Source organism: Crocodylus porosus, unplaced genomic scaffold (assembly GCF_001723895.1).
Source record: "Crocodylus porosus isolate Cpor-Errol unplaced genomic scaffold, CroPor_comp1, whole genome shotgun sequence".
Taxonomy (NCBI): Eukaryota; Metazoa; Chordata; order Crocodylia; family Crocodylidae; genus Crocodylus; species Crocodylus porosus.
Window position 1 is genome coordinate 6,083,420 of NW_017728949.1, and position 12,672 is coordinate 6,096,091.

General features: G+C 47.1%; 1 protein-coding gene across 1 annotated transcript in view; it reads right to left on the reverse strand.

The window, feature by feature from the left end:
• Window positions 1-12,672, reverse strand: part of INO80D (INO80 complex subunit D) — a 47,112-nt gene that overhangs the window by 6,845 nt on the left and 27,595 nt on the right. The window contains exons 7-10 of the mRNA XM_019553650.1: window positions 7,998-8,222; window positions 6,094-6,203; window positions 1,932-2,065; window positions 482-699 (exon numbers count right to left, since the gene is read on the reverse strand). Coding sequence (XP_019409195.1) covers window positions 482-699; window positions 1,932-2,065; window positions 6,094-6,203; window positions 7,998-8,222 — 687 coding nt within the window. The remainder of the gene's footprint in view (window positions 1-481; window positions 700-1,931; window positions 2,066-6,093; window positions 6,204-7,997; window positions 8,223-12,672) is intronic.

Here is a 12,672-nt window from a genome sequence, read left to right on the forward strand (position 1 = left end):
GCAGAGGTGGTTCAAGCACCTACATTGAACACCTTCAAGAGCAAATTGGATGCTTATCTTGCTGGGATCCTATGACCCCAGCTGACTTCCTGCGCTTTGGGCAGGGGGCTGGACTCGATGATCTCCCGAGGTCCCTTCCAGCCCTAATGTCTATGAAATCTATGAAATCTACTACGCAGACCATAGCTGGCAGCTGCAGTGTGGCTCTGGCTGGCCCGGCTCCGGTTTTGAGCGGTGCATGCTGTCCCCACATGCACTGCTCTGGCTTTTTTTCCATCAACCCCCAAAACCCAAAGCCCTGCACTGCTCCCTTGCAGCGCAGAGAACAGCTGAATGTGTGGTATGTGGCACTGCAGACATGTCCTAGGTGCCCAACTTTTCAATGTTCAGACTAAACAGCATACCAACTCTGACATTTCCTCTGATATTTAATATAAAATTAAAGTTAAAATAAACGAAATGAGGCACTGCTGCTGCTGACCGTATGTGAGAGATCTCTACTGGCAGTGAGACGCTGGTGGGCATGCTGAGGTTCCCTTGGGGCACTGCAGGAGGAATGGGTTTCTGGGGCCGCCGTGGTCCCCGCCTTCTCTTCTTTTTGTGTTTTTTGGTAAGTGCAGGTGGCTTGGTTTTTTTCCTGGGTTTCCTCTGCTGCTGGTGCTGAACTTTGCGGGAGCTGTCCCCTCTCAAAAAATTGTCCTGATAGAGACAATGAGAGAAAAGGAAATATTTTAGGAACAAATGCAACCATCTTCAGCCTTTTCTTGCCATCCCAAAATGTCTACAATTTGAAGAGGAACTCTCTAGCTGCCCTCAGGCATGCTCAAGCAGGAATATGAAAATCAAGTTGTGTTCTTTCTGTCTTTGGCATTGTCACTAACAGCAGACAGCACAGGTGACAGGAGGGGAAAATGGAACAAGCTTGTTTCTCAATCTCAGACTGGATTAGAAGGGTTGGCAGTTTGAACAACAATATCCTATGGATATCAGAGGTAGAGCAAATATGTAAATCTACAATGTCACTTTTTAAAGACTTTTTTGAACTAAAACTACAGTGTGGTGCTTACACAATCCAAATTAAAAATTTGAAGCACCCTATAGAAACATTAAAGAGAGCAACCTGCTGGCCAATTATAAAATAAAGTGCCATTTTGCTGGCTATGAAGTGAGTTATATTCAGTCTTCAAGTGCAATTATGATGGCTGCAACAAAGAGCTTTGAAGTGTTAAGCAAAGAGAGAAATGAAAGGGAGAAAATCGTCAGGCCTTTGGCAGGGGTACTGAAGATTACCTAAAATAACCCCCAAGCCCTGGATTGAAATGTAAATTTCCATATTAAATTAATAAAACACAGAGGAAGCCTTACAGTACGAGGCAGCCTAACAAGTAGTTTTCCTAAAGGAAAAGTAATAGTGTTCCTAAATAGTTTTTTTGAATTTTCAAAAAAAATAAAAAAAAAGTAGGGGAAGGTAAAGGATCACTGGGCACATAGACTGTCCTAAAAATGTTTAATCTTTCATGGAGAGGAGGAGGAGGAGGAGATTGGAAAAATGGAAACACCTCAGCTCTACTAACCTTGATAGTTTCTCAGGCTCTAGCAAACACAAGACTGAAGTAATGATTCCTGTAGTAGCATGTCCATATGCCTTAGCCATGAGTAATATATCACAGAATTCTGGGTAATGGCTAGGTCAGTTCCCACCCCATAACCTTCCACTAAGGTATATTTTTAGAAGTCCTGTTCTTGCATACCCAAAGCAGTAAGATATTAAAAATTCATGTTGTACCCTTTGATACATTTGGGATTTTTTTTAAACAAATGTTTATAAATCTAATCCAGCTTGCTAACAGGTTACAGTTCACAAAAGCACTGAGTTAAACAGAACAGAATTTAATCCCAATTAAATAACTGTTGCTTTAGTTTGTACTTACCATTTTTTTGGCATGTTCTTCACACAAAGGTGTCTGATGTGTAATGTCAAAAACTGGCACAGAGCACTGTTGCCCATCTGCAAACTTGGCTGTGCAACTTGAGAAGAGCTGCTGAGAACGATTCAATAGGATATCTATGCATTTCTGTGTCAGGAACAACACACCAGCAGTGATGGAGGAAAGCCATTTGATTTGTCATTCTAATAAAAATCAAAGCCTTGAATTTTATTTGCCTGTCAAAATGCTATTTTTAATGGTGTATCTTATTTAAGTTCAAAGCAAGATAAGGTTCCAACCCAACTTTAAAGCAAAAAATTACATTAATGCAGAACTGGTAATGATTTTATCATATATCAGAATGGGTTTATAGAAGCAGCTATTTCACTAATGAGTTCTTAGTTTTAAAAAAAGTCCCTTTCCTGGAGACTCTTAATCAATAGATCAATAGTGCTGGTTGGAGCAATGTAGTCAATGGGACTATTTCCTTACTGTCAAATGACAATTCATAGTGAAACATTAAAAAAAAGCATTTCTTAATTTCATCCTTTAAGGTAAATTCTTGGCATTTATCTTCAGAGAACACAGACATAAGTAGTTTTAAGATCCTTCCTGCTCTTCGGAAAAAAGATGTGCAATCAGATAGAAAAGGTCAAGCGAATTTAAACTTAAACTTGCGAAGATTTATCTCAGAAAAATCATACACATGTCAGAATATATTTCGAGACTTACAGTAAGTCAAATACATATTTTACCATATCTTTTCAAGTAACATTAGCAGGTCTCTTCCCTCCCAAGTAGCTCCTACTCAAACTGAGGCTAACATCACCACCACTGTAGGCATGCAGGGAAAGAACACTAAAATGCAAAAAAATACTGAAGGGAAAATGCAAACCCTAAGAAAGGGAAGGACTTGGATGGAGAGAGCAGGAACCAGGTATCTCCAAATGGTGGAGATGATGAGACAGAAGGTGCAGAATCAGAAAGTTCTCTATTTTTCTGCACTGGATGTACCTGCAGAATTATATTTGGGTACAAGTGGATTTCTTTTTTAAAAAAGAAATTACAAACAACACCTGTCAGCACAGGGTCAGACTATTTAGCTCCAATGCAGGTACCTAAATCAAGCAGACCAGCACACAGCAGCTGTCTGTGGGAGCAAATAGGAGCAGATAGGTGCTGAGAATTTCTAAAACATCTGCTGCTTATTTAGATGGCTAAGTGGATCCCTTGGATGCAACACTTTTGAAAATTTGGGCCCAGATTATCTATGTCTAGTACCTGCCTCCACATTTAAATTCTTGTTCACAGAGCTCAATACACTTAAAGTGGGGGTGTCAAACTGTTTGGCCCACTGGACTACCAAAAAGCTATTAGAAGTTGAGGCATATAGTCTGCTGTAGAACGCGCGGCCCTATAGCCCACTGGCAAGCTTGACTCATTGCCACCGCTGCCCTGAACCCTTGTTGTGCCCCTGGACTTTATGCCTGGACCCACTACCACCCCCTGGACTCCCACCACTGCCAGACCTCTGCCTCTAGACCTCTCACTGCCTCTGTACCTGCCACTGCTGTGATGACTATGGCAGCCACCACTGTGTCCCGCACTGGAACTAGCCCACAAGGAACCTGCAGTCTGTATCTGGTCTGGGGCCCAGGTGAGTTTGACACCTCTGATTTAGGCAACCATTAATATTTCTGAATCATGGTGTATGCATGAGAGGTTACCCAGACCTTAAACACATAAGCCTAGGCAGGAGTATGAAGGAGTGGAGGCTGCTCAGATCTTCTATCCCCCCCTTTAAACCATTGAGACACAATCCAAAGGCCAGACTAAGTCTAGACATTCAGTGTCTTGATGGCAGGCAAGGATTCTACCACTGAACCACAACGGCAGGTTACCCCTAATAGAGCTATAAATAATAGCAACGTGCACTGTCATCTGCAGCTATTCCAGTAGTGAGCAGCCTGGCCTGCAGGTCTGCATTGCATCTCTGGGAACAAAAGTTAACTGGACTATATACTCTCCACCTGCTTCTACCATGTGAGATTTTGCAAACCGCAGGGAAGCATCAACTATTTTTAGATATACACATAGATCTGGCATGGGATGGAAGTTCTGCTGTCCAAGGATATTACAGTGTATCAACAAAACTCCATACATTATGCTTATCATGCAGAGATATCAAAGTCATAATCAACCTCATTTTATAGATAGGATAGCAGAGACACCAGAGGCAAAGGTGATTTACCCTTATAAAAAGTCTCAAAGACAACTAGTAAGCTCAACTGAATCGTGGAGATCTTAGAACTAAATGCAGATGTCAAGACTCTGTTGTTGGATGCTTTTATGCTGCCTCAATAAACTAGTAGGCTGTGTCCAGATATGTGTGGACATTTGGTTTCCTGGGAACAAAAACTGGTGGCACACCAAGCGCTGCCACTACTTGTTCCTGAGGAATGCCTGTGTCATGCATGCTCTGATGCACAGCAAGTTGCCCCAGGTGGGGTAGGGCCAGCACTGGGCTGGCCCCAGCCAAGCCACCTAGCCTAGGGTCCTGGGGGCCTTCTGGGGCTGCAGCAGCAGCAGCGATGCTGCTGTGTGGAGCCTGGCTGGTAGTGGAATACAGCTCCGGCCAGCCAGGCTCCAGCTTTGGGCAATGCACATTGCTGCCGCATGTACCATTCTCTTTTCAGCGGATTTTTCTGACCCCTGGATATCCAGGGGTAAAAAAACCCCTCCACGCTGCTCCCTTCCAGCACAGAGAACAATGAAACATGCAGTATGTAGCAATGCAGACCAGTCTGCTGCACCACATACTGCACAGCTGCACTCGTCTGGAAGCAACCCTAGTGTCCTACCGATTGCTTTTACTCAGTATCTTAAAAAGCTATGTTATTAAGGGCCTAGCTGGGCCAAGTACTGCCTACGATTTTTCTCTTTCTGCAGGAATGGACTAGGTTTTAAAAATCTTTTTATATTAGGTCAGTCTTTTCTATATAACAGTTTTAGATACTTTGCTTCTGTCTCACTCATTTAGATCTTTTCTTCTCTGTGTGTCCATCCCTCACCCATGTCATTCTGCAGGAACCCTTCAGTACCCCAAAGGGCTACAAATTCACATCTCTGGTAAGCAAAGGAGAAGAGAAAGCTGTAAGAAGACACATGGGAATTTTGTTAAATAAGAAAATGAACAAACTTGAGGGCCACAAAATGTAGGGAAGAAAGCAGCTTGCCTAGTCTCTGGGATCAGATTTGCAATCTTAGTTTGCTTTTTAGAGGACTTCCCCTTTCTGGGAACCTGGCCTCTGTAGGTCACTCTTTTAAGACTTTTCCCTTTGACATCTCCTTCATTCATCTACAGATTCTTCCTTTCTCAGGCACCAGGACTCACATTCTATCCCTCTCATTTCCTCCAGAGCAGAAGTGTCAAACACACTGCCCGTGTACTGTATCTTCCAGAACCATTTCAGTTGGCCCACCAGTAGTTCAGCAAGCTATCAAAATTTGGGGGGTGGATGGGGCTAGTAGAGCACAGCCTGCTGCAAAATCGGTGTCCCTGGGCCCCTTGCTCACCCTGCCACTGCCAGATCTGTGTTGCCACCTGACCTATGCTGGGCCCTGGACCATCAGCAGCTGCTGCTTGCCACATACAACCAACCTTGGAGGAAGCCCTGTGGTCAGGATCTGGTCTAGGCCCTGAGGTGAATTTGACACCCCTGCTCCAAAGTACTGTATTTTAGCTTTATATCCACTCTATATTCCTTACCTCCCCCTTGCCCTAATTTCTACTTATATTATTGGATCATGTAAGAGTAACCAGTTGCTGTACAGAAAACATTAGCAACTGCACAGTAGCCATGTTGACTGCATCCTCCCACCAATGAATGAGATCATTTCCATAAGGCTGCTGACACCTACCAAATTTAGGTAGAGAGAGCATAACAGCCTAATATATCAATAACATGAACTATATGTTGGCTGTCCCCTGCAAATAGATCACATTTTACACTGCTCTAAATCCATGATTCATTTTAAGTAATTTGCATATTAGTGGGAGACATTAGCAAATAAGCATTTCTGCTACCAAATCATCTGCCACTGCCTAAGAAATGAAAGCAGGTTCCCAGTCCAAAATGTACATTGAGGGCAATGAGGAGGATACGTTGAAAACAATGCCTGGTGAATGGAAGGGCCTTGTTAGTGCACTGTTCACCCTTCACAGTTCCACTACATGTTGTTGGTTCTGCATCTCTCTGCTTGGCTCGGCTTGTGCTGAAACAGAAGCATATTACAAGATGCAGTTAAAACAAATCCAATCCCAGCAGATATCCTAGCATAACCAAAGAGCTAGTTATTGCTAGTTATACATTTAGTATTGCTAGTTATACATTTGCATAGTCTACAATCTAGATTTATAGTTTTATTTACACTCCAGGGCTAGATAGAAGATGGGTGCCAAACATGAGCAAAATTGGATGCTGCGGAGCAATACCTGTATTGAATGAAGCAAGCAGGATACCACAAGCATTTTGTGCTAGGCATCTGACACAGTAGCTCCCTAAACCTAATCAGAATCCTCCAGGTACTACTGTGGTATTTAGAAAACAATGCTGCACTTACCGAAGGTGAAAGTCACCTCATTCACATAAGGGTTATATGTGGGTTATGCACTGCTAATGTTCTGGGTTAGCCCTTAAAATAAGACATGCTGATACCTCACCCTTGGTGGACAGCAAATTTCACCTCATATTCATACTACTCTCTAGGTTGCCTGAAGGGTCATTATTTACACTCTCACTGTTTATCCTTTGCTGTAATCCCTGTTGACATTTTTTTTTGCCAGTTTACAAAAATTAAAATTTAGGAAAAGATATTATCCTGAAAACCAACCTGAAGTATCTGACATCACAACATCCAACTTCTGCACTTTATATGATCAGGGCAGAGACGGATGATCTCTGTTTACTTTGCTGGACTGCCCCTCACCCAATTTATTTGTTGTTCATTTTTAAATTCATTTTATTATGCAACTAATCTATTCACTAGAGTACGTTCTATATAGTTTGCCAGATAATCTCACCAAATTACACTGAATCAGCTCAAATTCTTGCAAGGTTTAGTTTATAATTTGTTTGGAGACACACTTTTATTTTTAAAATCTTAGTTATTAATTGCTTTATTAAACTGGCCCTAAGTTGCCTTTCTAAAATGGAAGCCTTTACTTCCTGCCATAGTAAGTCACCCACCATCATTAACCAGAGCCCTTAGTCTTTACTCAGTCCTACAGGAACAAAGAGCATCCTGGATCCAGGGGGCCCTCTGTAGACAGGCTATAGAAGCTCTTTTAAGTGTGGCTTGCTTCTGCCCTATGCATCCAACACCCCTCCCAAGGTCATATGTCCTGGTGAACAAAGCTAGAACCAGCAGAGGGAAAACTGCTGGTACCGAAGACCAAACACCAGGGTTTGCACTTATTCTGCCTCCATACAAGTCACATGCACAGAACTAAACAAGTCCATGCATGCCAAGAACTGGAGGGATATTGACATTACTTAGAAAGAATTCCTAGAGGGATTCCTTCAGAGCTGTCAGAGGATATTTGTTCCATTGCTGATTTTCATTTAAGGTACCAGTGCTTATGACAGAAGGTACACAGACGGCATAAGAAAGAGCTGTTTTCCCTTAATACAAAAAAGAAATCGAATCCAAAAGACTAGGTGGTAAGTTACAATGCAAAAATGAGTAAAAACGACAAATGCATTTCAGTGGGGCCTGGTCTGATCCTAAATCATTAAAATGGCACGAGCCTGTCTGTGCACATGTGCTGAACAAAGGATCCGTTTTTCACAGCTAAAAGGGGCCTAGCCTTATGGAACACACAATATGTTTCGTTTACTCTATGTTATTGATAGGCATGTTTATGTCAAGGGCATTTTGCCTTCCATATAGTGTCAGCAAAGATATCTGATTGAACATTTCACCTTAGCATGCTTATCTCACCACTGATTTTTGCTTTGTCTTGCTTAAGATACTACTTCAAACGTGCTGAAGGGCGATGCCTCTCACCTGGTCCGAGTACACGTAGCTCTCCGAAGTTCATGTATCAGCTGCCCAGCACTATCTGGCTCTCTGCTGGCCGCCTGCAGCAAAGCTTTCCGGAGTGTATGCCGGCATTTCTTCTGACGAGATTCTGCCCGCTCCAGGCGGCAGAGGTGCTTATATTTCTGCTGAAAGTAAGTGCAAAGTCGGGTCACCCTGGAACTCCTGCTATCTGCATCATCATCATCTGACCTGTGAAGATGGAGGGGAAAACACACAACAGTCTTTTGTGAAAAGAGGATACCTAGTAATTGTCTCAGAAATTATTAAACAAGTGTCTGCCTTTTAATTCCACACATAGCCAGAGGCTAAAACCAGTCACAGATATTTTCCCTAGGAGAAACTCAAACAGTTCTAAGAGCAGAATTCTGTTTGAATGTTAAAGGTACTTAACCTTCTTAGTATGTCATTATTAGAGCTTACATCAATTTATCATTGAGTCTGACACATTTAAATGTCTGGGAGCCTGCTGTTAAAAAAAAATCTATACAGTTAACCTTTATTTACTGTAAATGTCTCAGCAAATGAGGCCATAGCTTAAATCAAGAGGCAGTTATGGGAGAAATGGAGGTGGGGAACCACACGATCAAAATTCACTGAAGAAAGGTCATGCCAGAGAAGTATGGTTGAATTCTACAAGTGTAGTACCAAACCAGATGACCTTTTCTTAATGTCTGATACTTTGCTGGGTGCTGTTTTCTCTCCATTTCCCAAACCAACACATAGACACATAACCAAGATGCATAACCAAAGTTCTGCTCTCATTTTCACTGGGTGTTACTGTATTTTCTTGCATACAACGTGCCGCCAAATAAATCACGCACCTTATTTCTAGAAGGCATAACGTGGAAAAGAGATTTTTCCAGAGTTATCACTAGGGATCTGGGTTTTCCATTCCCCACAGAAAAACACAGATTTTCTCTTTTAAAGGAGAGTATCAGGGATTTTCCTCTTTAAAGGAGAAACTCAGGAAACTATGAGTTTCCACCTTGCAGGCTGGCAGAGCTCCAGCTTGCAATGAGCTGCTTGGAACTGGGGAAAGTAGGAGGGCAATCAGAGACAGGGAACACAATGTGCATGCACGTGGCCAGCAATACAGCCAGGCAGCGTGGTAGACAGCAGCTCTCACAGCTCCCTGAAGGCAAGTCTATGGGGGGGTGTAGACAACGTATGGGGAGCAGGGGGTATAGGTGACATGTGGTGGGGTGCAGTGAGGGGCACAACTTGTGGAGAGATTGAGGTGGTGGCAATAGCTCATGCCAAGCCCACATAGTGAGGGAGGGAGTGGGGCAGGGTTAGCAGTTGGGGGCACTCGCCAGCTGAGGTGGTATGTGATGCCTAGGGCTGGGGCTGGAGCAAGTGTGAATGCACAGCCATGGAACCCAGCTGGGCTGCAGGACAGAGCCACAGGCAGCTCATCCCAGTGAGGGCTGGCTCCCTGCCACTATGCAGACTCCCACTCATGCGGAGATAGGCAACCTGTTGGGAGACATTGGGGTGAACATGCCACCCCAAATTTCTGTCACCACAATGGGTCATAGGGCTGCAGCCTGGCCAGACTGGCATAAGGTGGAAGTTGCCTCCACAGCCCAGTGGGTAGAAACCGGCACAGTAGGACGAAGCACAGTGAGGAGGCTCAATGCTGGCAAAAACACTAGGAGCACCATGACGGCTATCAAAGTGAGGTGCCGCAGTGTTGTGCCCCTCCCACTGCAGCAGCAGACACGGGGTACCTTACCTTGGCAGCCATGGCCTTACCATAGCACCAAGCCTTCCCAGCCTGCTCTGCTCTTCCCTCACAGGTCCTACCCACTGGGCTGCAGAGACAGCTCCTGCCCAGTGCTAGTCCAGCCAGTGCATCCCCATGTCCCACTGTGGGCACAGAAATCTGGGGCAGGGGTACATGCCACCCCATGTTGCAAGGGAAGGCTGAGAGGTGATCTTGTGGCTGCCTATAAATTCATCAGGGGAGGGCAGCAGGGAATAGGATATGCTCTATTTACTAGGGCACCCCCTGGAGTAACTAGGAACAATGGCCACAAATTAATGGAGAGCTGATTTAGGTTGGACATTAGGAAGAACTTCTTCACAGTAAGGGATGCCAGAATCTGGAACAGGCTTCCAAGGCATGGGTGCTCTCCCCTACCTTGGGGGTCTTTGAGCGGAGGCTGGACAAGCACCTAGCTGAGGTTGTCTGCCCAGGACAGGAGGTCGGACTCAATGACCTACTGATGTCTCTTCTGACCCTAATAACTATGAATCTATGTCCCTGTGATGCATCATCTATGACGTTACCTATGCCCACACACCTCCTGCCCCACATACTACGGGGCTGAGGCCTGGGGGTCATGAGTGAGGTGCACCAGTAGAAACAGGGATCTGTGTGTTGAGAGTGAAGGACTCCAAAAAAACTAGCCAGTGGGGGGGGCTTTGGGTTGGGAATGAGAGGCAAAAGCATGGGAGGGGCAGGACACCAGCATATCACGGCAGCTCAGCACAACAAAGCAGCAGGGGGAAAAAGCCACAACTGAACCCACGTCCTGGTGAGCAGAGAGGGCAGGTGATGTTCTGATATTCCATGATAAAAAAAAGCAAAAATCAAACACCAAAATACATATGTATTTAGAATTAATTTTATTATAATGACTGAGGCACTGGTAGGCACCCCAACTGCTTTCAAGTTTAAATATACAAAGAAAACATTGTGTTCAACTGATACATACACAGGCACACACACTAGCCAACTGTCCATCAAGAATGATGGGGAGGAGCAGGCAGGGATAGAGCCCCGTGTTTGCCCCTCCATCTGGGCCCACTCTCTCCTTCCCTGCCATGATGACGGGGGGAGGGGAGGAGTAGGCTCGGGCCCAATGCGGGGTGGAGGGTGGGGGATGAGTGGGCCCAAGGGTGGGGAGAAGCAGGCCCACTGTGGTGGCTAGGCAATGGAGCAGCGGGTCTGGGCCAACACAGTGGAGGCGACGGGAGGGGAGGAGTGGGCTTTGGGCCAACGTGAGGCATGGGCCTGGGCCCAAGGGAGCAAGGAGGCCTGCTCCTCCCCTCCCCTAGCCACCTCAGGCTGGGCTGGCTCCTCCCCGACCACCATGGCGGGCTGGCTTCTCCACCCCCAATTAGGCCCGGTTTGTCCCCACACCCCCCTGCAATGGGCCCAGCCCTGCTCCTCCCCTCCCCCAACTCCGGGCCTGGGGCTGCTCCCCGCCCTGCCGCTTGGGGTCTGGGCCCACTCCACCCCACAGCACCACTGGCCTCGCCCCCCCCACTCCCTCTGTGCGTTCTATCCCCAGTCCCCCCCACTGGTTCCATTATTGTGGGGAGCAGACAGGGACGGAGCATGTCCAGCTCCACCCCAACTTCTTACCCAGCACTGTTCCCTCTTCTCCCCCCTGCTGTGCTGCATCTGGGCCCATTTTCCCCACCTCAGTCCCCTGCCGCCTCATGCGGGTGGGAGGAGGGGGAGGCCAGTGCTGCTGGCCTCACTCCCCCATGCCATTCCCTCCACCTCAGGGCTGCTCTGGGGCCGGGTGGTCATCATGGGGGGGCACATGTGGGGACTGAGCCCTGTGTCTGGCACTGACCCCACTTATTGGGGGAATGGGCCTGAAACCTCCACCCGCCACACATGCTGCTTTGGGGCTAGGCTGCTATCATGGGGGGTGGGAGGGGGGCAGGCATCCAACCCCGCCCCAGCTTCTCATCCATTCAGGGGAGGGGGGAACAGGGCCGCTCCTCTCCCCCTCCCCAACCTGCTGCTTTGGAGCTGGGATGGGTCCACTCCCCCGCTGCTTCAGGGCTCTCCGCTCTCTCCACCCTCCTCCACCACCTGGGGGAGGCCAGACCAGCTGAGCTGGCCTCACCCCCTGCTCTGTCCCCTGTGTCCCTGCTGTCATGGCAGCGCTCCCCCAAGCCGTCTCCTGTCCCAATACTCTCAGAGCACTCTAACTGGCTGTTTCAGTCAGCCAATCAGAGTGTGAATACAGCATTATGGACAGATAGACAGGCAGACAAAGACTTTTATAATATTAGAATATATTTTAATATTATAAAAGCCCAAGTCTGTCTATGTTTGTCCATAGCAATTTATTTGTGCTCTGATTAGCTGTGTCAGAAGCCAATCAGAGTGCCCTACACAAACAGGGGCAGACAGCGGAGCACCGCTATGACCGCGGGGACTGGGGCACCAAAGGGGAGGGGGGCAACCTCACCCCCTCCCCTGCTCCTTGGAGGCAGAGGGGGACGATGAAGACCGAAGTGCACTGGCCCTGTCCTCACCCCCCAGGGTCTGCTTCTTGGAGCCCCACCCCCCACAACTACAGCCGGCAGGGAAGGAAGGCAGTGGGGAACAGGGGAGGGAGAGGAGCAGGAAGGGGAGGGTGGCTGTGCCCTGCTGCCACCGTGAATGCCACTGTGGTTGCAGGCCCTGGCCCAAAGTGGCAGGAGGGGCAGGGGGAATAGCCCTAGCCCTGGCCCTGATCCAAAGCAGTGGGGGGAGGGAGGGAGAGAACAGCTCAGGCACGAGCCCCGATGTGAAGCACAGCGGCAGGGCAGAGAGGGGGAATGGCCCCGACCCTGGCCCAAGGCAGGGGGGGAGGGACGCAGGACTCTGTCCCCGCCCCTCCCCTATCAT